Source organism: Ictalurus furcatus, chromosome 10 (genome assembly GCF_023375685.1).
Source record: "Ictalurus furcatus strain D&B chromosome 10, Billie_1.0, whole genome shotgun sequence".
Taxonomy (NCBI): Eukaryota; Metazoa; Chordata; class Actinopteri; order Siluriformes; family Ictaluridae; genus Ictalurus; species Ictalurus furcatus.
In genome coordinates, this window is record NC_071264.1 from 25,151,696 (window position 1) to 25,179,344 (window position 27,649).

At 39.7% G+C, this 27,649-nt stretch overlaps 3 protein-coding genes across 5 annotated transcripts in view; all 3 read right to left on the bottom strand.

The window, feature by feature from the left end:
- Positions 1-11,781, bottom strand: part of vat1l (vesicle amine transport 1-like) — a 35,654-nt gene extending 23,873 nt beyond the window's left edge. Inside the window, exons 1-7 of the mRNA XM_053634765.1 lie at positions 10,625-11,781; positions 9,981-10,110; positions 8,746-8,961; positions 7,657-7,799; positions 5,805-5,908; positions 3,900-3,955; positions 3,589-3,783 (exon numbers count right to left, since the gene is read on the bottom strand). Coding sequence (XP_053490740.1) covers positions 3,589-3,783; positions 3,900-3,955; positions 5,805-5,908; positions 7,657-7,799; positions 8,746-8,961; positions 9,981-10,110; positions 10,625-10,839 — 1,059 coding nt within the window. The 5' untranslated portion in view covers positions 10,840-11,781. The remainder of the gene's footprint in view (positions 1-3,588; positions 3,784-3,899; positions 3,956-5,804; positions 5,909-7,656; positions 7,800-8,745; positions 8,962-9,980; positions 10,111-10,624) is intronic.
- A 95-nt stretch (positions 11,782-11,876) lies between these two features.
- bola3 (bolA family member 3) lies at positions 11,877-16,730 on the bottom strand. The gene is made up of 5 exons (XM_053634766.1): positions 16,570-16,730; positions 15,962-16,094; positions 15,781-15,869; positions 15,066-15,127; positions 11,877-13,608 (listed from the first exon to the last, which is right to left on the bottom strand). The coding sequence occupies exons 1-5, from the start codon at positions 16,597-16,599 to the stop codon at positions 13,572-13,574; spliced, it is 351 nt and encodes a 116-aa protein (XP_053490741.1). The 5' UTR covers positions 16,600-16,730; the 3' UTR covers positions 11,877-13,571.
- Positions 16,731-18,529: 1,799 nt separating this feature from the next.
- Positions 18,530-26,340, bottom strand: bco1 (beta-carotene oxygenase 1). 3 transcript variants are annotated; one of them, XM_053635577.1, is made up of 12 exons: positions 25,956-26,340; positions 25,629-25,757; positions 25,213-25,342; positions 24,189-24,336; positions 22,872-23,019; positions 22,569-22,786; positions 21,167-21,418; positions 20,220-20,325; positions 20,058-20,149; positions 19,837-19,948; positions 19,668-19,703; positions 18,530-18,971 (listed from the first exon to the last, which is right to left on the bottom strand). In XM_053635577.1, the coding sequence occupies exons 1-12, from the start codon at positions 26,017-26,019 to the stop codon at positions 18,799-18,801; spliced, it is 1,608 nt and encodes a 535-aa protein (XP_053491552.1). In that variant the 5' UTR covers positions 26,020-26,340; the 3' UTR covers positions 18,530-18,798. The 3 variants fall into 3 exon arrangements, with proteins under 3 accessions (XP_053491552.1, XP_053491554.1, XP_053491553.1); XM_053635579.1 differs by lacking the exon at positions 19,668-19,703; XM_053635578.1 differs by having other exon boundaries at positions 18,897-19,703.
- Positions 26,341-27,649: the final 1,309 nt, after the last annotated feature.

Here is a 27,649-nt window from a genome sequence, read left to right on the forward strand (position 1 = left end):
CGATTGCATACAATTCCTTGCATATTCAATTAAGGCATGGAACTTATTGCAAATGTGTACGCAATCCCTTTTAAAGCCCTCGAAGAGGCATATGAGAAGGCATCGCCGTGGCAGAGATATTGCACTACAGCATTGAAAAAGGTTCACGGCGATCCTAATGTTCTATTGAGCGTCCAGATAGACATCTTCCTTCACCCCACAGGGAGGGAAAAAAAACAGAGCAACAGCATCTGGACTGCGCATAGGTAATGAGATCCCAGGCTCTCCTGGTGAGCATATTACTGTCTCCACTTGGACTGCCACCTTAGGCCACATTCTTATTTCCTCCTTCTCTTCTCCATTATGCTTTCTGCTTCCCTCAAATAAAACTGTCTTTCCTTCTCTCTTCCTCTCTCACTTTCTGCTAACAGGAACAGTAGTGAGATCACACTCTCAGGGGAAGGCGTCGTCACAGTCATGTGATTAGGCCCATACTTTTGTCTGTTGTGCGTAACAAGGAGATATTTTGAATTACACTGGGCACACATTACTCTAATCTCATCCCACATGAAAATGAATGATGTAGTCCAACGTTGTTATTGTCATCATTATTAGCTACACTCTGTGGTGCAGCTGAACTGTTCCACCACTGAGGGACGGTTAGTGTGAAGGTTCTGGAAAGGGACCTTGAGCCACGCTGAATAGGAACTACTAAGCGTAGGTCGTTAACCCATCGCAGATTGCGTGAGGGAACGTAAGCCTTCAGGAGTGTGTTGAGGTAGCTTATCCTATACAGGGTCATGGGTCCTGGAACATATCCCAGGGGACTCGGGGCACAAGGTGGGGGACACCCTGGACGGGGTGCAAACCCATCGTAGACCACACACACACCCATCCACACACTATGGATAATTTAGAGATGCACCCTGGAGGTGCACGGCGAACCCCCATGACAATAGTAGAAGAGTTTTTACTACTTGAAGGCTTTAAAAGTAGAATCTAAAAGTCCATCCTTTGCTGTGGCTCTGGAGGTAGGAAATCAAGTATTTGAGCTGCTCGTGTGACTTGGCTGTATGCAGCTCCAGTTAAAGCGAGACGTTACATTGAGCGTCCCAAAAATAGCAAAGTTAATAGTTGTGAGGAAATTCGGCAGTGAAATATGATCAATTCAGCTCATCGTTATATTTGCTCACACACACACAACCTTTACAGCTGTTACTGCTCACCTAGCAGCCGTAAGAGGCTCTTCTGAAATGCAAGCACAAACACAAACATAAGAGAAATGACACTCTGAAGCCTGTGTTGGCAGGAACTGGGCGTAAAATGGCACAAAAACAAAGAATCCTAATGCATGTTTGTTTTTCCAGCACACACATCGTCCACACTCACATACACATTCACAGATGATGCAACAGAGCAGTGAGATATCAACGCTGTATCCAGCTGGATGTGGGGAAAACGTGACGAGCATAAGGACGTACGTGTGTGTGTGTGTGTGTGTGTGTGAGCATGACGTAAAGATACCTAATGCAACTCCACAGAAAAAATGATAAGAAGGAGAAAAGAAAGTAGCTCTGACACCATGCCAGTAAATAAATAAATAAATAAATAAATAAATAAATAAATAAATGGGCTTGGGATTATGACCTAACGATATTTCTTACCAAGAGAAAAGATCAATCAATCATACAAACAGCAGAATGGAAGAAACCGCAAATGACAGCCAGTTCTTTAAATCATCGCTGGTTCCACAACATGTGCAGGTCTGTTAATCTTAATCAAAAGTGATGGAGGACCGTCTGGCTGCGTAGGCAGGGGAGAAAAAAAAAACCAAAAACACACAACCGGATTTATAAAAAAAAAAAAGGTTGGAAAGTACACCTGTCATTCGATCCTGAGCTCTTACTGACAGCTCCTGATTGCACTGCTGAACAGATGACGCTTAGCATGCCACTTCCTGTTAAAATACCGCCGCTGCCCACATTTCACCTGACTACCTTTGGGCTTTGGGGAAACTTTGACTGACAGCAGGCTTGGAAGCAGTATTCTTATTGACAGCTGGAGGAAGACAAAAGAACATGTCGACTACGATAAAGCAATGCATTTCAGACTAGTGGTAATGAAACAAAGCGAGTGGACTTTAGTTAGTTTTCTACGCCTCGTTTTTTTTTTGTGGTGATTTTTTTTCTTAAGATTAAAGCTGCAGGATTTCGTGGAGTGCATTGAGATTGGGATCCAAAAAAAAAGTCACAGGAATGGGCATTCAGACAAAAAAAAAAGTATGAGAACTGGCCAAGACCAAATTAGGGAGAAAACTTGTGATTAAAAGTTAATGACTACACAGATCAGACATAACATTAAAACCACTGACAAGTGAAGTGAATAATTGATTATCTTGCGACAATGCCACCTGTCAAGGGGTGGGATATATTAGGCAGCAATTGAACAGTCAGTTGTCGAAGCTGATGTGTTGGAAGTAGGAAAAATGGGCAAGTGTAGCGTGAGGATCTGAGCAACACTGACGAGGACCAAATTGTGATGGCTAGACGACTGGGTCAGAGCCTCTCCACAATGGCAGGTCTTGTGGGGTGTTCCCGGTATGCAGTGGCTGGTACCTACCAAAAATGGTCCAAGGAAGGACAACCGGTGAACCGGCGAGAGGGTCATGCCTGACTTGCTGCGTATGGGGCTGCGTAGCCACAGAACTGGACCAGGAAGCAATGGAAGAACGTATGCAACCCTTCATGGCACTGGTAGTCCCTAATGTCAGAGTCCTCTTTCAGCAGAATAATGCGCCCTGCCTCACTGCAAAAATTGTTCAGGAACGGTTTGAGGAACGTGACAAAGAGTTCAAGGTGTTGACCTGACCTCCAAATTCCCCAGATCTCAAAACAATCGAGCATCTGTGGGATGTGCTGGATAAACACGTCGCAACTTACAGGACCTGCCGCTAACGTCTTGATCCCACATGACCACAGCACACCTTCACAGGTCTTGTGTAGTCCATTGCCTCGACAGGTCAGACCTGTTCTGGTGGCACAAGGGGGACCTACACAATATTAGCCAGGTGTTTTTATGTAATGGCTGGTCGGTGTAAAACAGTATGTTTTTCTAAAAATGAATGGACGGAGAAGTACGTGTTGAGTGTCCTCACGTCAAATTCAAAACAAATGGTGTCTCATCTGTTCAGAGTGTATGGCGCTAATCAAAAACCGTAACAAAATATAACAACTTCTTTTATAGCCAGAAACGAATCATTAACGGTTAAGTATTAAAAGGTAACTGTTGTCACCACTCGCTTATGTTATTTTTATATCCGAACCTTTGCAAAGCTATTGCACATGCCATTATATGCTATTATTTAGCATGTAATATTTATTCTATATATATATATATTATATATATATATATATAATATCCTATTCTTCTATAAATCCCTTCCTCAAAAGTTAATAATGCACACATGTTAATGAAACCATGAGATACTAAACTATGCTGCAGATTTAGAACAAACAGTCTGTTATCTTGAGAAACCGCTACTATACGGCACATTGCAAATGTCCTTGATGATTTCCAGCCACGTTAACATCATTCCATTCGTCTGCTTACCTCCTCAAGAGCCCAGAGAGAATCCACTAACGGTTTGATCTTCTTTTCACCGTAGAGCGAAAGCAGACTGTTGACGGCGGCCTTCACTCGGCTGCAGCCGCCCTGCTTAAAGAGGAGGCTGAGCAGCGAAAATCCAGCCATGACTTTGTTTTCTTCGTACAGTTTGATGGGGTTCACCTTCTCCACCTGCCACCACTGGAGATGAAGAGACAAATTGGCATTCGATGAGAAGTTAAGTTGCGTCGGGAAAAAAAAGGATGGTGTTTAAATCGACTGAACGAGGAATAAACGACAGTCCGGGTAGCACTTACAGATTTGGCGAAGGTGAAGAAACTTTTCGTCTCGCCTGTCACCATGTTTGAAGAACCTACAAGCATTGAAGTAAATCACAAAGTTATAGCCTGAGATAAAACTCCTGCTTTGGGGAAATAACAGATACACCGTTTTACCGTTTACATGGACAACAATAATCCGATATTAACGCGATTAAGACGATACTCTGATTAAGAAACTAGCATGTAAACAGTGATTATTGATGACCTTAATCCGACTAAAGTCATACTCAAAGTAAACACAAAATTTGTACTCCTGTTTTAGTCGCATTATCGACGTGCATTACAGACATGTACACACCTTAATCACATTATTAACGTCGTGTGGGAATTTTCACCGCATTTAGCGACAGGACACGATCACACACGGCAATGCTCAACCGTTTGACGGCAAACAAGAGAGCACGGCTGTGTCCCAAACCGCATACTTACCTACTATATAGTAGGTGAAATACATGTATCTCTATATACTATATAATAGGTAAGTATGCGGTTTGGGACGCAGCCCACGGCTTCAAGCAGTCGTCTATTTGCACGTACAGCATGACAAATAATTAACTGCACTTGAAGCTTCCATAAAATTAAAAATGAAACACCCAAAACTGTATACGGTTCCATAACGAAGACCAACTGTATGTCGATACGCGAAATTCTGGAGGGAACGTCGGACGGCGTGGCGTGGGGATGTAATGACGTGTGCTGTTAATCGCTCTATGTTCTATAACATGTAAAACATGAACATGAAAGGAGTATTCTAAAAGCGACTCATGTAAACACCTTAATCAGAATATTGTCTTATTCAGAATAAGATCAATAATTAGATTACTGCTGTCCATGTAAACGTACAGCATAATGAATTCATTTGCGATGCAGCGATATGTGTTTGTCAGACCTGACAGCTTCCTCGCCAATTAAAAGGTCCACGCTACAACATAAAATTCAGGGATTATTCATTATTAACTACTAACATTCTGTGAATTAACTACCATTTTGTCCTTATACGCTGCATGTAGTTCGTTTCAAACCAGAGCCAAAGGGTTAGAAATTCAGACCTCTGATTCAGCAGGAGGTCTTAATCATTAATCTTTTTTTTTTCTTCCCTTATGCATGAACCTTAACACTGTATTTCTATTCTAATCATCATTACTGGACCACACACGGATAACGGATGCTTTAATATGTCCAGAAGTAAAATGGCAAAGTTTGTTTTTATCATCGGTTAATAAAGAATATTCGTTGCAATTGGATCTATCTTTGTCAAATGGTAGTCGATGTCATTTTGAACTCTTTTCCTTTTCCGGGATATAAATGACACAGTGGATTGCAAAGGTTTTCCCACCCTTAGGACAAAATAAAAAAGAAGGACTATTATTTCTTGCAGCGAGACCTTTAGTGTGTTCATTTTCACTAGTAAAAGTAACAAAGATTGTCCATTGACGAATATTAACACGTTAGTTTTAAAAAATAAACAAAATGATATGGGTACAAAAATGTGCATTTCCCATTCTGAACATGAAATACATATTCGCCAATAATTTTCTTCCATAACGACAGACCAGATTTCGGATCCTCAGCCAATTATTGGCAAACATTTTGCCACTCTTGCTGGCGTAGTTCTTACAACTCTGCCTTCAGATCAGTTCCAACGAGCCAGAAGCTTACAGCAAAACTAACTGTTTGACTTTTGGTTCTTTTCAAACTATGCTTTCGGTGAATTTGCTTTACATTTTGGATTGTTAATCATTTTGCAGGATACACACACGCATTTCCTTTTTAACCACCCCCCCTGCCCTCTATATTTTTTTTCATTTCTTCCACCCAATAACCATGGAGGACGAAAACGTTTGCACTCAAACGCATTTCCGATTTACCGAAAATACCAACCGTAAAGGATGTAAGTCCCGAGGGGCTTCAGGAGACTCAAACCTTTCCCTGTGTTCTCCCCACACAGACAATCGAGAACAATGTCCACTCCTTCAGGGGAGATCCTAAGCGAGAGAAGGGATTATCATTACTGTTTAGTCAATCATTTTACCAAGGAATGCATCCAGATCGCTACTGATATACCGTGCTCATTTTTCCAAAAAATCTGTGCTAAAATGTCGCAACACCAACATTCGACACCACATTCTACTATGTGACGTGAAACTAGAATACTCTGTTATGCTAATAAACAAACAACACAAATATCCAGAGGAGGAACTACAGCAGTATCAGCGAGCGTTGTCGTTGAAAAATATCCACGAAGCAGGAGAAGTGAAGCGAGTGTCCAGAGAAACTGTCGCGCAAGATAGAGAGTGTTTCACTTCTGCGAGCACTGAGCACCTAGACACATGCACATCCTTTTCCCTTTGCTCTCCAGAGTCTACACTTTACGAGTTGAGGCGCGATTCATGACTCAATGCGCTAAGTTTTAATGACTACGCTCCCTGATACTGCTCTCTCTATTTGAAGATGCGGTTTAAATGTCAGCACATCCAACAGCTCACAGCAGCAACCGATATTACCAGAGCTAAACAACATGTCCGTGATTAACCCTAGGTAGGTAGGTTACTTGTATCTGTATTAGTATGAGTATAAATGAAAAAATAAATACATCTGAAAACAACAGTGTCAACGCATGTTTAATTTTATCCTAAATGATGTTGGTCTTCTATTCATTATACTTCTACATAGTTTGGGTTTCAGTCTGCAGCAATCAGCCTTTCCCATGGAAAGGGAACTATTGACTAATGACTAAACAAGAGGCAGAAATTCGACATGATCAAGACCGAACAGTTTTCAATGCTGAGTCCGACAAACAAGACAAGCTGAAAGGCATGAGAACCATGTCATTAAGATGGAGTGGTCCCAAGGCCTTTTTCTTTTCTGCTCGGCTGTTCTGGCTTGGACCGCCTGCATTGTGGCCTTGTGATGCAAAGAGTCTCACCTATTATAAGGACCGACTTGAAAGAGCAATTTAATTTTGCTTTTCTCCTGATCCTGAGAGGAATGTGGGGCGACGGAGATGAAAGGAGTATTAATCTCCGCTCTCCTACTCGTTTTACTTTGGTTTATTAGCACTCGAATGTGCACAAGGGCTTTACTGGAGCGATATCAATCAGCACGTGAAGCTGAGCGTGGATCTCAGGGTGTTCATATTGATTGGATGGAGCGCTAATGTTACACTAAAACTGAATCGCTCTATGCTTGCTGCGTGTTTGGCAGATCAGAAATGACTCTGAAATGAACAGATTTGTTGAATTACTGCCAATATGCGAAGTAAGACGATTCAGAGGGAAACCTGGCCAACATGACGTTATTCTTCTGCAATCTGAAATTACGTTAAGTAATATCTAGGGAAAGTCTACTGTGGGGCAAGGGCTCAAGGCCTCTGTGTGTGTGTGTTTGAATGAGTGTTCTGGTGCCCCTCCTTCTATTAAAGCACTACAGTCGAGCGGAGTGTTGCCATGGGGACGGCAGCCACACAGATCCAGAGAAGGTAAACGTCTGCCTCCTCAGACCAGCGCTGTCCTCCGAGCGTGACTCACATTATCATATCCTGATCATTCACACACTCCATTCCTTTCTAAGCGCACCATCTTTTGCCTCACGTCGCATCTTTAACGTACCTACACGCAACCAAATCCTTGGAAAAACCGTCGAATTGGAGAACACACATTAAAATGGGCCACAAATCATCTTTGGTTTAAAATCGGTCCACACAACATACACGCATAGACGTCGGTCTGCTTACTTTCGAACTTCTGCTACGTAGTCGAGGTTTCTGTCGAACAGGTGCGTGACGGAGTGCCGAATGGCTTCGTGTTTGAAGGGAGAGGCCGTGCCGAACACTGTGACGCTGGGGACGGTGGCGCACAGCTGAGCAACAGCTTGACCCTGAAAACAAAACATACATAAATAAACAGGAGAGGGCTTCGGCATTAAAACTGTCACCGAGGAAAATTGGAAATAATACAACACGAGAAACTCGGCGTGTGCAATATTGAAAATGACGACGGTGGTATAATTTAATTAAGCGTTCATATGTTCATACAACTAATACAGCACATCCTTGACAGAAGTGATTTGATTTTCTGCACAGCAATATTAAATTATGCATTGGGAGTATGTGGAACAACACAGGACACAGCAGGACTGTGTCCAAACATCAGTTCTGTCAACATCCACACAGTGACTTTTCTTACAAAAATCTTTCATTGATATTTTGCATGAATGTAGCTTTTTTACTTTTATTAAATAAACACTCTCATACCACAGTGCTGTTTATTTCTCAGTCCTGATTGGATAGAAATGTGTTATTATTTAAGAATAAAAGAGATATAGTCATTGAGATGGTGAGATTTTCTGTGAGGAGATGTTTATTCAACTTTTCTGGAAGGAGTCTCTAGTGTAAGCACTATTTTAAAAACGTATTAACTTCAAGAGAACATGAAGGAACAGCTGCTATAGCTTAAGTGAATACAGGAACTTGTTTCGTGGATGTTCTACATCCTTAACTGTATCTATAAGTGGATTAAAAAAGTATGATGGCATTCTTTGATACACAGAAAACTGTAATTGTTGCCAAATTGCTGTTATAATAGGAATAAAACATTTTATGGTTTATTGCTTACACAATAACTATAAAACACTGCAATAGTGATATTCTTATATAAAAGTTTTTCTTGGATGTGCTTCAGTATGTTCCCATAACCACCAAGAACTATGTCATAAGCCTAAAATATTAAAATAATAAGATCCTAGTATTAAAGTGTTTTTTTTCCCCCTCCTCTGGTGCTGTTTTTATGTCCTCATACCCATAACCCCAGGCTGAAAGGCTTACCACTCCTCCCCCTGCTGAGTGAATTAATACAGACATCCCCTCCCGGAGATTGGCCACTTCAAACAGCATCATGTACGCAGCCACAAAGTTCATAGAGAAAGCAGCAGCCTCTGGGAAAGTCATCTCATCAGGTATTTTATAAACCCAATCCTGCAGCGTGCACACCACCTCGGCCCAAGCATTGTAGTTTGTAAAGGCCATTACCCGGTCGCCGATCTGAAAGCACACCGTAAAAAAATGTACACTTATCTAGAAGGAAGTCAGAGAAAAATGGGAGGGAATGAGTTAATGATATCTCATTTGCATAACCGTCTAAAATCGAATCTATTATAAAAGGGGTTCTCTACATAAAATGTTTCAGGGTTCTCAAAGAGGGCCGACCCAAGCACCCTTAAGGGAGTGTATTCATTATTAGAAATGGTGTAGTTTTTAGGTGGTTTCATCCATCCATCCATTTTCCATACAACACTGGGTGGCCAGAGGAACGTGGAGTCTATCCCAGGGAACACTCAGGGGACAATCTGGACAGGGTGCCAACCCATTACATTCCAGACAAGTTGGAAATGCCAATCAGCCTACAACACATCAGTCTTTGGACTGGGCAGGAAACCGCTGAAGCACGGGGAGAACATACAAGCTCCGCACACGCAGGGCCGAGGCAGGATTCGAACCCCCGAACCAGGAGGTGCGAGGCAACATCCACCATGCAATAATATAAACAGTAATAATGTTTAACAGTGTGCAGATCTTTGGTCGTTATAAGCTACCGATGTTACAAGGAATAAACATGGATGTTGAACGATCATGGTGGTTGGCTGATCATTTAATGGAACTAATCTAAAGTGGCATGTTGTACCAATATATGCAACACACACAGTTCCCCGAGGGTTCTTTGGATAGTTAAGAGCTCCTAAAGCTTCCTAAAGGGGTACTTGAAATCCTCTATAGATAACCCTCTGATAAGGTACTGTCTCTGATACATCTCCTGCCGTGATCCTTAAAATGGTTCTGGTAGAAAGACAAGCCAAAGAACTCTTAAGGGTTGCAGTCAGATTTAACCATATACGTCACATCCTATCAGCTTCAGTAAAGACTTTTATCCTAAGCATAAATGTTCTCATTTTCTATGAAAGAAAGAAAGATCTCTATATCGTTAGGTATATTTAGCTATATAGGTTTCTAGTTAGATACATACAGTACGAGTGTGCACGAAAGTGTACAATCATGCCACGTACCTCAAAGCCTTTAGTATTTTCTCCCACAGCTTCCACTATTCCAGAACATTCAAATCCAGGTACTAGAGGGGTTTTTGGAGGACTATCAATGTTTCCTTGACGTACCATGAGATCGAGGAAATTCAAGCCGCTGCAAAAATTCATATATTACAATCATATATTTTGATTACAACGAGATTTGTCTTTTTTCATGCTGGGTGAACAAAATGGTGCTGATGACTGTTTCCTTTTTTTTTTTTTTCTTTTTCTTTAACAGCCACAGTGCAATCCCTCACACACGGCTATCCTCTCTATATCTACTCATTTATATCTCCAGCCCATTTTATCCAAAAGGTAACAATATAGCCTACTAAAACTGAAATGGCTCATATGAATCAGCATGTTCCAACATCTTTGCAATTGTGCCTGTTAAAAAAGATTCAGAAATTCAACTATTCAGAAATGATGACATGATTCTTCTCATCTCCATTTATCCTTAAACACCTGTTCATTATGACAGTTTTATTGCAACATGTTGCTATAAAACACACAGTCATATTCAACATCTCCCAAACACATTTTAAAAACATAAACAATATATATATATTTTTTAAAGAAGAAGAAGAAGAAGAAAGGGGGGGAAAGGATGATTAAACATGCTGTACCATGCTTTAACCCGAATTTTGACTTCTCCTTCTTGGGGTTCAGGCATGGCTTTCTTGGTCACTTTGAGTTTGTTTAGACCTCCAAAGCCTGAAAGCAGCACGGCGCGCATTTCCTTTGAATCTGGCGCATTAACGGTGCTCTCCGGCTCTTTAGCTCCGTTCTTCTCGATCATCTGCTCGGTTTCCTCCGCTGTCTCTGTTCCCTCCTTCGCCATCTCTGCCGGTATAGCGGTCCTCACGATGCTCCTCCAGCAGGTCTGGCGCGACTTCAACTCTGCCCGGAGAGTAGCGGTCCTCAGCTCGGGCTATTCCAAGATTTACGGTAGACTCAGAAGATACCGTAAAAATGGTACAGAAAGCGAATACAGACTCGTTGTGCTGCTGAAAGATTTCTACACCACCTCCTACTTATTCCCTTCTCTCGAAGTCTCTTGGAAATATTACTCTAAACAAAAACTACAGCAAAATTACTACAATTAAAAGTTATAAAATAAAGCGTATATTCATAACAACCTGTTATGGTAGTTTAACTAGGCTAAGACTGTTATGAAAAGTGTTGAAGTGTTAGCCTCCTCACAAACACTTCACCTACTGCACTGTATCTATCACCTCAATTTAAAAAGTATTGTTTTACTAGCGTACTATTTCATTTAAAAGCCTAACAGTACAGTTCATTAAGATGCAAGAGGCCATTTTTTATATATATATATTTTGTGTGTTAAAACAATGTAAAATTAATCCCTGAAGCTGGTGTATACAGTATTAGCCTTTGCCTCACAAGCTTGTTATAAACTTTCCCTCAAGGTTTCTCACTACTTTTAGTATTTATAATAGCTTGTTTGTGAGGGCTGTGAGTAAAAAAAACAACATACTGTTCTGAATAATAATAATAATACGTGAAGAAATGAAAGGAGAGAAAAACCTGTTGTGCAGGATGCTAATTTAGCTCTACTAAAATCAATAGTGTTTTGATTAATGACTATCTCTTTTGATTAATGACTGTCACTACCTCCTCATTTAGTTAGCCCACAAGGTAAAGCAATAATTTTTGAATAAACAGTCTTTTAGGTTGTAATAAGTAAGGAATAAAACATGACACAGGAAAATAATCCACATCAGGCAGCCCAGTGTGAAGCAGTTACTGTTACTGCTCCAATAACAGCACATTATAAAATGTTTTATTCCCCTAAAACCACAGCAATGCCAGTGCCAACACTGTTTATTTATTTATTGATTAAACAGTCATGTCATACTTTTTATCCGTTTATGTTTAATGTTGTGGAACATCTGAAAAACAAGTTTCCTATTATCACTTACATTATAGCAGCTATAAACAGTCATTCCTTCAATCTGTTTCTTTCTCTTATAGTGAACACAACAAAAAATACAGCTCATCCTGGTACCAATTAACCTGAGAGCGCCAAGTCTCAGCACTGACACTGGAGACTCCATCCAAGAAGGCGAAATAAACATCTCCTCAAAGTCATATCAACAATTCTGCACCTTTTTTAATCTGTATATGTGGCTCGTCCGCCATACAAGTTTCTGTATACCACAGTGCTGTTTTTCTCTCAGTTAAAACAAGTGCTTTAATATAAACCTTGCCGCCATAACATCTGTCAGTGGTTATCATTGGACTATTGATTGGAAGGTTGTGAGTTCAAATCCCATCCCAGCCCTGCCAAGCTGCCATTGCTGGGCCCTTGAGCAAGGCCCTTAACCCTCAACTGCTCAGTTGTATAAATGAGATAAATGTAAGTCTGGATAAGGACGTCTGCCAAATGCCGTAAATGTAAATCCTGGCCAATCAGAACTGAATATTCAACATTGCTGTTGGACAATACTTGTAAGCTAACTAGGTTAGCTAACTCCTGTAACTAGTCACTTGGCTGAACTAAAGCCAGAGCTGTTATTAAATTGTGAGATTAAAAAAAAAATCACTTGGGATATTGTTATCCTTTGGATTTCATAGTTAAATTGTGTCTCTTAGTGTTTAGCCCATAAATGTTCATAAAATACACATTTTATAAAATGAGGTTGTGTGGATGACAGCAGGAGTTCATTTTATATTATAATCCAATTAACTAGCAGTTTAACAGTTCGCTAACCTGACAAATAAAGACAAATTCTTCCTGTTAGGTGGGGATTCGTGTACATGAGCATGTCTAGGACGCAGGGTTCCATGTACATGAGCATGGATGGGAGGTGAGTGGGGTTAATGAATAAACAAATCATCCCAGGGTTACTGTACCAAAGCCTGAAGGCAGGGTGGTTTAGAGTTTCAGTTCTACCCAGTGCCTCTTTAAGGGATGATGTACCATAATTCTACCCAATGAAAGCGCTTTAGATGTGTTCTTCTCAGGTTTAATCCATACTGCTATGACATTGAAAGTTGCAATGGGAGGCATATGAGATCCTGCATGTCTAAGCATTCACTCAAGAAACTTAATCTAGAGCAACGATGGAAATGAGCAATTTTTCCCACTGCATTTTCAATATTCTGTGTATATTATCAAGTGTTTCGTTTTTAAAAATCAGCAGCACTTGCAGGAAAAGGCAATCCTATTATCTAGTTCTGATACAGTCAACTTCAAAATTATTGGCACTTATGTAATTGAACAAAAATTACTTCTTTTTTTAAAAAATAAATATATTGGTTTCAAAATTATTGGTACTCCACAATAAATAGGGATGGTGATGCCTCCTCTGGAAAGCATAACAGTACCAAGCCATTTTCTGTTAATGGCTTAGTTAATGACAATGTAGAGAATCATGAACCACTCCTCCATGTACAAAATTACAAACTCCTTCTTAGCTTTGGGCATGTACGCACTCTTTTCAGTTAATAGGGTTCAAACCCAGAGACTGAGACGGTCGTTGCAAAACACTGATTTTCTCTCCTGTATCATTTGAACATGCGCTTGTGGTCGCTGGATCTGTCCAACAGCTAAGTTGTATAATTCTGCCAGTTTTCTGCTTTACTACTGAAAAGAAAAGAAAGAAAAGTACACTTGTAAGTACCAAATAAAATTTATTCGGTAATGCTTCATCCTTATAAAAAGTTCAGTGCATGGTTATAGGAACATTTAACGTTTATGGACTTCAAGGAAAACCTGACATCTTGTGGATCAACATGTCATTCACATCATTTTTAAGGAAATTCATGCTAAATACACTTAAGATGATGTTTGTGCCTGATAACATAATCTGTTTTATCTGTGCACACATACATGATATTTTTCCAAGATCTGTACTATTTGATCATATATAAGAAAAGGAATGGGATTTAATGGCTTTCAATTCCTAATCATCATAATCAGAGCACGGAGAAAAACATAGAAGTGTCATAAATAACAACAAATGCAGAAGTGTTTGAAGGCAATTATTTATGATTAGTCAAGTATCATCAGCGTTGTGAATAACACCAACAGTAATAGCTATTCTGAGTTGCTTTCCATGTGGTTTTCTCAAGATACAACAGTGGTTTTGTGATATTGTGTTATTTCTGTGCGCATTGCAGCATTCAAGTCACGTTTTGTGTGTACGGTAGAACAATAATACCAACAATAACGGGCCTCATTTATCAAGCTGCGTTCAAAGAATGTATTCGTAAATCATTCACAGGAGCATTTACACAACAAATGTAGTTCATGAAAATCCACTTCATTCAAAAAAAAAACAAAACTTTCATATCCTATGAGAACTCCTTTGTTTGTGTACACGTATAACGATGGGCTTCAAACCATATTAATCGACAATACTACAAATCAACCGTGACGTTTAAATCACTTACTTCAGCGTGAAATTTAGTCATTTCAGATTAATGATTTGAAAGAAAACAGGCCACGACAAATCCATAAATGAAGACGAATAAGACTAGCCATTCAATTAGGACAAAAGTAATGACACCCTATATAAAGGGGAGGTGTTAGTGTGTGTCTATAGTGGTTGATGCGCTGCAGTGGCAAAACTGAAATACTGGAAGATTTAGAGCAAGCCACACTAACGAGGTGTTCCTTCAGCGTTTAGTCATCATTTTTGGTCATTTTTTTTTTTTTAACTCTGTGAGCTTTGCCTTTTATGGAGTTTTGTGGGCATCACTCAATGTAAATCAGCTTTGTCGTGATCACACTTGGTCATTTACGACTGATTTGCATTACCGACATATGTGAGTAGGAAGAAAATCGATTTTTCGTTTGGTCTGGCCTACAAAAACTTTTACACATGGCTGTACTAAACGATTGATAAATGAGACCCGTTAAAGCTTGTCTTTCAAAGGTTTTCTAGATGTTTCCGACTTTTTTTTTTTAATGTCATGTAATAGTTTATCTGAGATACTTAAAATATATATTCATTAGTGATAATCAGGTCCAACCCATGACACCAGTTTCCAGCATAAGTCTGGGCTTGGTGGAGTGAAGAACTCTAGTGCAGATTCTACTTTTTTGGAACTTCTGTGAAGATCCGCAGTCCGTGCATCTCTTTAATCTCTTCTTTGAGCGCCTGTTAAATAATACATTTTTACAACAGTGAGTAACTTTAACAAACTTACATGACCTTATCAGCTCAGTGCAAAACAATTATATTGCTAATGATGTGCAAGAAATGTAATGAAAGAAGTACAAGTAGTCAAAAAAATGTGATTGAACTGCTTATTTATGATTTTTGCCTTATACCTTGTAATCTAAAGTCCCAGGTCATTATTCAGTTACTTATCTTAAAGCATATTATACATGAATTACTATGAATTATACCGCAGTGGTGTTGAATTCTCAGTTCTGATTGGTCAGAATTTTTATATTATATATAATATGGGATAATCAGCCGATTAACCGATTATGAAAATAATCGTTAGTTGCAGTCTAGATGGAAGTCTATTGCATTCTAATAAAACAAAAACGTGTCTTCAAAAAAATTTTCTGTCTTCATGCAACACGTTCGATATGCAGGGGGGGAAATCATGACGATCCAAGTAATATGCAAATTCGTGATGTCCTCTGACCACCTGTAGTGACTTTTTGGAGCATGCATTACCTACTTTCCCCTGAAAAGAGTTCAAAACACTGTGTGCAGCTCTAAACAGCACTGTGACATGCTTACACCCATTCTGTGCCCCTGACTTTAAATCTAATTTCAGATCTCTGTTTGGGACATACCTCATTCACTAACTGGTGCTGCTTCACTGTTCTCTTCCCTCTGAATTCATCTGACTCGATGTGGATTTCATACATCGCTCCGCAGCCGCCTGAAATAAACCGACAACATCTAAGCACAAGCAGACAAGTAATATTATATCAAATATGAGAGATTATAGATGTTAATCATACAAATGCTTACCGGATATATCCACAACTTTGAGAGACGAAGCTTGGGGAAACTTCTCTTTCAGTATTTTAGTAATGCGGATCTCTCCTGCAGTGTTGGTCGAAAAAGACCTCTGTGTCTGTCTACATGATAACGCCTGAAGAGTCTGCAATGACAACAATTAATCTAAACTGATAACAAACACAGCAACTGCTAATATGCAACTATTTATTATTTTACATTTACACTGATATTGACTGGTATGCAAAGCTGTCGAGTCTACTCTTTGCTAGCTAAGTAGCTGCTGAAAAAAAATCAAAAATAGCAAGCTAGTTTACAGTATGGAGTAAGATTATTATTTGTTTTGTTGTTGTTGTTTTTTTTTTTTTTTTTTTACAAAAAATACTCATGCGTGCTTATAGTGGTAGATTTTGAAGTTCTCGCAAAAACACACACAACATTAGGATTTTTCTGTATTATTATGATTTCATTTGTGCAAGAACGCATGAATACAGACCCTCGTGCACAAATGTACATAAGCACGCGCGACCATTTAACAGTAATCTTCCATACACACAGTTGTAGCTTTCTAGCTAGCTAAATAGCAAACAGCGGTAACCGGAAGGGTTCCAAATATTTACTTTGCATCTTAGTAATCTGTGAAGAGACATCCCGAACCTGACCGCTACACGGACTGATATCAATAAACAAAACAAAACAGAACAAACAAGTCTTCACAGAGTGCCTAAGAACTTGACGGGAAAAGTCATGCCCTGACGGCTGTTGTCGCACAAACATGACGTAGGACTGTCGCTTTGGTTATGTTAGTCGCAGTAGATGTGTCCGCCATATTGGAAAGGGCCAGATTCGCTTCAAAAGCCAATGCAATTGTAAGCCAGGTGCAGGTCTCTCCATAAATTTCTGCATATTATGGGTGATGTGAATATAAATATAAGGCACTGCTGATAGTCAGATTTTGATATGAAAATCAACAATGTTTTATGTAGAATTATCCATCCATCCATCCATCCATCCATCCATGTTCATACCGCTTATCCTACACAGGGTCACAGGGAAGCCAGGAGCCTATCTGATGGATCTCAGGGCACAAGGTATGGGACATGAAGGACAGGATGCCAACCCATCGCAGGGCACAACTGCACACACATCACACACCCATTTACACACTACGGACCATTTGGAAATGCCAATCCACCTACAACGCATGTCTTGGGACTGGGGAGGAAACCACCCTGCTGAAACAAATAAAAAACAACAACAGAAACCCTCACAGAATTTGTAATGGTTTTAATGGTTATAATGAGAATTGTATTGGTTTTAATAGAAACTGTAACTGTCCCTGTGGGTTTCTACTGGAAATATGTTGCCTTCTGTTGGTGGGATGTTATATCTAGTGGATACCATTAAGAACCAATAATGGTAATGGTACTGTGTTTTAATGGTTAACTGATGGTTTGTAATTGTTTTTGTAGTGTAACCCATTAGAATTTCCGTGATGGTTTCTATTGGGATTTTTTTCAGCATGGCTGAGTACCCGGGGGAAACCCCCGAAGCATGGTGAGAACATGCAAATTCCGAGCACATAGGGCAGAGGCGGGATTCGAATCGCCAACCCCTGGAGGTGCAGGGCAAACGTGCTAAACATGCAGAATTATAACATCATGAATTGATCATTATGGTCATTATGACAAAAATCTATTAAAGTAAACGCTGATTAAAGTAGCTTCACATATTACATAAACCTGTATGTTTCTACTGAAATCACCACACCACAAACCTCTATCAGCACCTCAAAGGTTCCCAGTAAGCATATAACATTCCTACCCATGGTTATATAAGTCTGAATATAGATGGACTATGACCTACCATATACTGTAATATAGTCATTGTATAATGGCTTTCATAAGGAAATAAATCCTGAAAATAGCATAATTTACACACATTTCAGGTTAGGAATAAAATGGTAATCTTTACAGGGCCTTCATTGCACAATTTCTATATTTACAATTATCTTATGTGGATTGAAAACACAGTCATACATCATACATTTCTTATGATGAATTCTAACGAGTCCTTAAACGTGGCTGCTATAATTACACGTTTTGGCATTATACGAGAACAGTATAACTTTTCAGTCAAAACCAGCATGTTTAATGTTATATATTGAAATTTACTGTATCAATACTCCTTATAAAATATCTCATTACCATAGTGGACAGGACTGCGATGGCTAAGGAGACCTTCAAATTCCTGTGAACCATGATCTCTCAGGACCTGAAGTGGGAAGCCAACATTGACTGTATTGCCATATAGGTCCAGCAGAGGATGTACTTCCTGTGAATGCTGAGGAAGTTCAAGTTTGCACATGAGCTATTGGCCCACATGTACACAGCCACCACTGAGTCTGTGTTTGCCACTTCAATGACTGTCTGATTCAGCTGAACAAGCTGCAATGTATTGTCATGTCAGCAATACAGCAAAAATACTGATAGGAAGAAACAGGGAGTGTTTTCATCCAGAGCCAGAAAACAAACAGAAAAAAAAATCATTAGTGTACTCTTGCATCCAGGCTACCACACACACACACACACACACATACACACACACACACACACAGTCTGAATTCCTTCCGTCCAGCAGCTTTAGATCAATGTGCGTCAAAAAAAAACACATACCAGAGTAGATTTTTTCCAAATGCAATCATATTTATGAACATTTATTTTCCTCCCAAACATAATGTAATTACAGTACAATAGGTGCACTTCTGCACATAGAAAATGTGTTATATTACCAGTCTTTTATTATTATAAAGACAAGCCATTGTCTTGGGGGGCACAGTGGCTTAGTGGTTAGCCTCGCACCTCAAGGGTTGGGGGTTCAATTGGTTTCCAGTGGTTTCCTCCGGGTACTCCGGTTTCCTGTCCAGTCCAAAGACATGTGTTGTAGGCTGATTGGCATTTCCAATTCTCTGTAGTGTGTGAATGTGTGTGTGTGCGTGATTGTGTCCAAGCTCCCCATGACCCTGTGTAGGAGAAACAGTACAAGAAAATAGATGGAAGCATTTGTCTTATTGGCTTGTCTTTGGGAGGTGGACAGAAACCACAGAAAACCCATGGGGACAGCATGCAAAATAGCTTGTACTGTATTTTCCTGTATGAAAGTATTGTAATATAAGATAAGATGTACTTCATTGTCCCCACGGGGAATTTTTTCTTGGATTCAGATCTTTGAGCGACAACTGTATACAGAGCATATTCAATCATACATTCACATACATACATCACACACACAATATCATCATCTGCTGTTGTCTGCTCCCATGCTTTATATACAGTGCAAGAAACCACAAAACTTTACAGGACTTCTGATTTTTGTTTTTTATTATACAAAACGCTTTGCATTTTGATATTAATATAGTGCCCCATTTATTTACTGCAAGAACCTTGTATCCAAAGTGACCCTATAGACAATCTTTCATAATGCCATGAAACGTCTTTAACATTTAGTCCACTTAGTTAAGTTAAACTAACTAACACATTCTAGTCCAAAGTACATATTCAACAGCGGGTTGAAGATTCTTTAGCAGCACGTGGAGGTTCAATATCATGTTGTGGTATAAATAAGCCATGCATGTCTATGTGCAGCTCCACGTTCACGCTAGCCCGGGCCATTTCTTGGAACGACTTCCCATCAAGCACCAGAAGAAAGTCAGACTCACCCGGATTACCGTTTATGACTGTAGTTAGGACTACGCCTAAACATAGCAAGCAGACAAGAACAAGTCAGTAAAACTCACAACCAATGCATTCCGATTTGATGACTCTTCCATGCCTGCTACACTGAATACTGACAGGAATGAGAAAAGTCAGGATTCTTAAACAGCTCACCGTCATGCTCTTCACTCGCACCAGGTCTAGGAACAAACACAGGCTCAGAAGGCCAGCAGTTCTCTGCGCTCCATTCAACCTGCAGCTTTGTTTCAACATCCAACTTGATAACCTGGATAAAGATTTCACCGTATTCTACAGTGATACAATCCAACAAGACCTGACATGTTTGTTCTTTTTTTTTTTAATGATGAATTTGATTAAAATGTCTATCTTCTCACCTTTGTAGCTGTTGGAGTCCCCACGTCGGTCACATAAGCATATCTGTGCTTCTGTCCGTTGTAATTGTAATTGATTCTGGGAACTTCAGTGCCTAGTTTCCAAACAACAATCAGTAAATATTACAGTACAGAGCTGCACGAATTCATGAACTGTCAAGTTACCTTCACTCATAACCTCTGGCTTGCAGAGTAGTTTTCCTTCTTTCTCTTTCACGGCAGTCGCTGTCGTGTATTTCAACTTGACCAGGTTTTCTCCTGTCTCGGCACACTATGGATAAAATGCATCAATGTTACAGCTTCACTGTTAAAAGAAAACTCCACGCTGAAACACTTTAAACATGTTTATATTGAAAGAGAAAAGGTAAATGGCACAATTATATGGCACTTTTATTGAAAGCGCTTTACACTGGTTCTCATTCACCCATTCACACACACACACTCACACACCAATGGTAGCAAAGCTGCCATGCAAGGCACTAACTTGCCATCGGGAGCAACTTGGGGTTCACTGTCTTGCCCAAGGACACTTCAGCATGTGGAGTCACATGGGCCGGGAATCGAACCGCCAACCCTACGATTAGTGGACAACCCGCTCTACCACCTGAACCACAGCTGCCCCACATGGGGGCACAGTTTTACTGCTAGCGCATTTACAATGGAGTTTAATAGGAGATTTTTTTAAAAATGTGAACAATTTCATATAGGTTTCACTGTCATCTCCAAAAAACTTTTAAGTAGTGGAAATATTTGTGCAGATGTTGGATTGAAAGTTCCAGAACGAAACGTAGCTATACAATACAGTTGGCTTACAGCAGAGACTCGGCTCAGCAAGCCAGCGAGTCTACGAGATGAGGGGCATAAAGGTATTAGCATGAAAGCTTTGGATCTGTTTGAGCAGATCATACAGATAAGTAGGCGAGAAAGCAGGACAGACTAAAAAAGGGTACTGTCAGCAGGTAGGCAAATGACACTGTGGGTAATGTAGGAAACCATTAGGCAAAGTAAAAGTAGCCAAATAAATATTGCATACCAATGACAATCATGTGTCACTTGTGAATATTGATATGCAAGTTTGCACTAAGGAAGCAGGAGTGCCAAAACTAAAGTACCTTGTCAGCAAGTGGCAGCACAAAGCGTTTGTATTGTGGCTTGACTTTATTACTGCTTGCAGATCGTTCTTTCAGCTTGTCCAGGTAGAACATGTCGTATAGGCCGTAGTCATCATAAGCGATCACGTCAACTATCACGTGTCCATCCTCTTCAAAAGCATTGACGTGATGGTATACCACCATCGTGTCTGTGGAGTATTTCACGTCAACTTCTTTCTTGGTGTGTCGGTCAATGAGGTGAATTAGGACTTGCTGCAGGAATGAAAACGCACTGTATTCAGAATCAACGACTTGAGTCCAACAGTTATGTCAAGATTTATACATGTATTCAGAGACGGGTTACGCAGCTGGTTAAGCTGCGAGGTTGCACAATCAGGAGTTTTTCTGATATCTGGTGAGGCCAGTAAATTGTACGCACAAATTAATGAATTCACAAGATGCTAAATCAAGGTCATGAAATTTTAATGTGTGCATGCACTCTAAAAAAAAACCAATGGGTTAAAAACAACCGAATTGGTTTATTTTTAGCCAAACGACTGGGTAAATAAAGGACAGAACACATTTTGGGCTAAATTAACCCCTCAAGTTGGGTTGTTAATTTTAACCCGGCAAATGGGTTGCTGTTCAACCCAAAGTATGGCTTAATTTTTTACAAAAACGCTGGGTTAAATTTATTTCGTAAATGGGTGAATATTTTCAGAGTTTTTTTTTTACCCTTTGAAAATGTCAAATATGCCACATCATAAACAAATATGTCTACATGGTATCTCCTTTATTTAGACACAAGAAGGTGTTCAGAAATCTATTGCTAGAGCTGCTAAAATGGTTGAAGTAAATGACTCAAATAAGTCATCTGTTTAAGACGAAGACGTCAGATTTTGATCAAAGGAGGCGTTTAAAACATCCAAAAAACCGAGTAACCAACTTACGATCCAGTGGTGGGCGGTACAAACAAGTAAGCCAAAGCTAACGAAGATAGCGGCGCATTTAATGTCATGTAAACCGGACTGTTATCGCACATTTTTGCTTTTTCTAGTGAACAGTAATGGTTTTATGGATAAATATACTGATTTCTCCAAATAAATCTAACAGTCTGTCCGGGTGAAAACCGTTACCTCCACCTGAGGTGAATTCAAACAGTTGATATGACCCAAGGAGCTGGGCTGATGGGTCAGGGTGTATATTGATTCAAGTGACAGTGAAAATGACCCAGCCACTAACCCAGCGGTTGGGTTACACAAAACTACCCCACAACTACCCATGACTGAGAAAATAACCCAATTAAATGTCCCAAAAGGCTCAACCCGGCATTTGGGTAGAAAACATAACCCAGCATTCAACTCTGAATACGGCCCAAAAATACTAAACCCATTAACAAGAGTCTGAAATGAGTGATGCTTACATGCTCAGGCTGGAATTTCATGCAGCTAGCCCAGCTCACCCCCCTCATGTAAGCAGTGGCCATTTTGACAATGTCCAGCTTTAAGGGTTGCTCAATAAAGATGAAAAAGTTCTCTGTCATGCCAAAGCTGTGGTAATAACTCGGAGTGAGGAGTGAGTGGCAAGGAATCGTAGCCATGATCTCAGCATTCTTCAAGGCTGGAGTCCAATCAGAGGCAGCTAAAAAAGTACAAAGACAGCGGGTTATAAGCGGCAAACCATAAACAGATAAACATCAGATAACCATAAGCACCTGGAGTTTTACCAGGTTCAACTGCAGGGACCTTAAATATCACAAATTTGGTCTTGCCCTTGTCTGCAATTGACGTTCCCATGTTGTAGCTGTTTCCTTCTTTATCATAGTGTGGGTGAGATATAGCAAGGCTTACAGCAATATATTTTTTGTAGTCCACCTGGACAAAAAAAATAAGAACGTGAACTTGAGAACCTGCATATAACAAATATCCATATTATTTAAATAGTAAAAACCGGAGGCATTATGCAACTGTTTTGTGGAGGCACACTAGTATGTACAAATGATAAAGAATGGTAAAGATTAACTCAAGTCTATCATGAATACCAGTTCTTTATCTTGGTAGTCATAGTTTGATAGCTTAGATCAGTGGTCACCAGCCCTCTTCCTGGAGATCTACCTTCCTGAAGACTTTAGTTCCAAGCAAAATGCCCACCTGACCATCTAATCATTGCCTTAAGAAGTTCTTGATCAGCTAAAACAGATGTGGTCGATTTCAGTTGGAGATGAAACCTGCAGGAAGGTCGATCTCCAGGAACTCCCAATGTTTGTGACCACTGGCTTAGGTAATAGCAGCAGATGAGTGTTATTGTGTAGAGCACATATTCCATGCAGTAAGGGAAAGATTGGGAATTAACATTCATTTTACAGACTTAAACCTGCTACATGTACAGTTTTGGAGTTTTGTCCTCTCTGGTACAAAGAAAAAAAATGCTATTCTGAGCTATTTACAGAAGAACAAACTGGGCTGCATTCCAAAACTGTGTCATGTAGGGTTAGCATAGTTCTTATTTTGGGCTATGTTTCTCAGATAATAATAACCAGTCTAGAGTTGTTAATTACATGGGAATCAAATTATAAACCAGAATCCAGGGTTACACCGAGGTCTTTAACTGTAGATCTTGGTTTTAAAGAAAAGTAGTCTTTTTTTTTTTTTAACATAGTACCCACTTCAGTATTTCTGCTTTGGTAAAATTTTGAAGTAGTAAACTTTTACTCAGCCAATTTTTGTTTGAAAATACTAATGTACAAACGTTTTAATAGGGGACATAAAATAACACCTTGTGAGACACCATAGTGTATTTTTTTAGGTTTTAGGATTTATGATAACAGACTTCTAACGGTTAAATAAATTCCAATCCAAACAGAAAATAATCTTACCTGACTGCATTTTACAGCCTGTCTATTACAATATTATGGTCAAAAGTCCCACACTTTTTGAGACTAAATTGTTATTGTTGTTCGATAATAAATTGCTGTGAAATATCATAAACTTACAAAAAAAAAAAGTAAGGCCATGAGACCCCTGGTGAGGAGTAACTGCTTTACCTTGTCTTGAGTCTCCAAGGTCACTGGGTCAATTTTGCGAATGTAATTGGTTTCAGAAGTAGCATAATAATCATTTCCATATTTTATTATGTTACCAGCACAATTGTCTGTGAAGTCTGGGACGGTGTGATTGATAAAGGTGATCACTCTGGAATAAACAAAAAAGCCATTGGTTTATTAGAGGTTCTTAATCATTCTGAATTCCCTCCATCCATTTTCTATACCGATTATCCCACAGGGTCACGGGGAACCTGGAACCTATCCCAGGGAGCATGGGGCACAAGGCTGGGTACACCCTGGACAGCGTGCCAACACCCATGGACACTTTGAACATGCCAATCAGCCTACTGCGCATGTCTTTGGTCTGGGGAGGAAACCCCCGCAGCACGGGGAGAACATGCAAACCCTGCACACGCAGGGAAGCGGTGGGAATCATACCCCCAACCCTAGAGGTGTGAGGCGAACGTACTAACCACTAAGCCACGTGCATCCATTCTGAATTGAATTGACCAAATACACTCACTCACAGACCCCTTTCCACAATTAGGAACACCTGTACACCTATTCGTTCATGCAATTATCCAATCAACTAACCATGTGGCAGTGGCACAATGCATAACATCATGAAGATACAGGTCAAGCTTCAACTAATGTTCACATCAAACATGAGAATGGAAAAATGCAATCTCAGTCATAGTCAAATAACCTCTCTTGATTACTACTGTGCAGAAAAGCATCTCAGAACGCACGTCAAACCTTGAGCTGGACATGCTGCTACAGCAGAAGACTACATCGGATTCCTCTCCTGTCAACCAAGAACAGGAATCTGAGGATAGAGTGGGCTCAGGCTCACCAAAACTGGACAGTTAAAATCTGGAAAAAGACAAGGCAACATTTTCCTGTTTGACGTGTTGTGCTTTCTGAGATGTTTTTCTGCTCTTGGGTGTAAAGAGTGATGTAGCCTGCCAGCTCAAACCAGTCTGGCAAGGTATACCAGTGCTCCAAAATGAATTATAATGCCTACTTGGTGAGCACGTTTTTGGATGGATGCGGATATGCCATGGTCCCCATTTCTGAAACTACGATTCTATTGGCTTCCATGTTGCTGTTGTACGTGTCACTTCTGAGATACTTGCTTCTGTATGTAACCTCTCCTGCAAAGACAAATCCAAACGTAGCAAATCCAGGGCTATCAAGCCAATCCAAATAATATGCTATACAGAAATGGCATCATGCAAAGCTGACAATGATTACAAGTTTATGATGATAATGATTATAGTTTTAACTGGTCTCAAGATCAAGGTACTTAGACTAGCCCTCCAGGTTTGGTGGAGAGAAAAAAAGTAAGAAATAAATCTAATCTTATAAAGTGCAAAGGAATTTCTAAACCTTAGATCCCATCTATTTGACCAAAGGCATATTAAGGGAGAAAGTATTTACCATGTTTGATTGTGAAACTGTGCAAGAGCGCCATTCCATCAAACCAGTGATTATAAGAAGTCTCTCCAAATGAGAAGAGACCTGGGCCATTTCGCACAAGAGTGCCTTGCAGCCAATCAGGAAGAGATCCTGCATAAAAATCAGTACTTATTCTACATGTGTGCCTGCTTTAGAGGCTTTTGAAGAGAAAAAGAGACCAAGCAAAAAGAGTCTTGGAATATTTGATTATATTATATGCTAACCATATTCCTGCACTAAAAGCAGCAAAATAATCAATATTATAAACTTTTAGGAGACAAACATTATCATGAGTATCTTTTGACTTACCTTTTACATCTGCTTTTACAGGCTCAGGGTGTTCCTTCTTGTTTTTTCCATAATCATACTGCATCTCTTCCTGGATTCTTCAGGCTTCAGGTTGTTTACAGACTCTACAAATGTTTTGATTCAGAATGCACTCTGCCCTGTTCAGAGACTTAGTCACATTTAAAAACCTCCAGAGGACTGGCTTGCCTTATCTCACACTCAACCTGATTGTATGTTCTGGCTGGAGATTATCAGTGTAAAGGTACAAGGTAGCTATCGCATTGCATGCCTCTTTATTATTATGGACATCAAGTTCATCTTTTGTGTTGATTGAGTATAGGATAAATGTTAATAGGTTCACCGTGCATGTACAATTGAGATAAAAAGATTACATGCACCTAGGCTAAGGATATTTCATCTCGGTTTTTCATTTTCATTAGATGTTCAAAATGATAATAGATATTCATTCTATATCATTTTGACAAATCAATCAGAGCATATACATTGCTCACATCAGAGGTCATTTTAAAACAATCGATTAGAGGCAGATTTTTTTTTTTTTCAGACAGACATAAAAAGTCAGATCGGTTTGTAAGTGATCACCAGAGCTTTTTGGAGGACTGTTCTCTGGTCAGATGAAACAGAAAGAAAGAAAACTTGAACAGTTTGGCCATAATGATCAACAATGTGTATGGAGGGAAAAAAAAAAGGTGAGGCTTTTAATTCTAAGAACACTATCCTATCTGTGAAGCATGGAGGTGGTCGCATCATGTTGTGGGCGTGTTTTCCTGGAACAGGGACTGCTGCGCTTCAGAGAATAGATGGCATCATCGGGAAGGAGGATTATATAGAAATACCGAAGCCACACATCAAGACATTAGATAGAAAGTTAAAACATATTTGAAACTTTCATCAGGACTGTGTTCCTAAGCATACCTACAACGTTTCCAAAATGTCTCCCAAATGGCTTAACGACAACAAAGTGAAAGTACTAAAGCAGCTATTACAAAGATGGGATATGAATCCCATATAAAATTCATGGACTGAACTGATGTTCAAGCATGGAAACCCACAATCCTGACTGAGTTACACCACTTCTGTCAGGAGCGGTGTGAGATGCTTGTAGAAGACTCCCCCGAGCCTTTGGTTCAAGGTTAAGCAATTACAAGGCAGTGCCATGCAATATTAACAAACTGTTAGTATTGACCCACTTAAAAGCTGACATAATAAATAAAAGCTGATATAAACCTGTCTCTTAGCTATTACCTATTTTGAAATGATCTCTTATGGAAATAAAGTAGATACCCAAATTGACTTAACACAGTTGTGAGAAATTGAGTTTAGCCTATGTCATTAGCCTATGTGTATGTAAAGCTATGGATTCACCTGGATATAAGTATACTATCTAATACATGGGATAAAGCATTTAAAATGTGGAAATAATATGTTTTATTCAGAAAGGTCTTGGCAAACTGTGTAGGTTGCACTAGTGTTTTTATGTTGCACTCCAGTCAACAATCAATATTTTTTTTGCATGTTCCATACAGTCCATACTTATAACTTCCCTCGAACACTACTGACGTTATTTAACACACGCACAGTAAACATTCATCTTCCTACACACTGATCCCAAACTTATAACTTATTCTAGCTTGTTGTGCTGAACTCATGGATTGTAGACAATTGAGCAACTGTTGAGCGACACAAGGGTTACC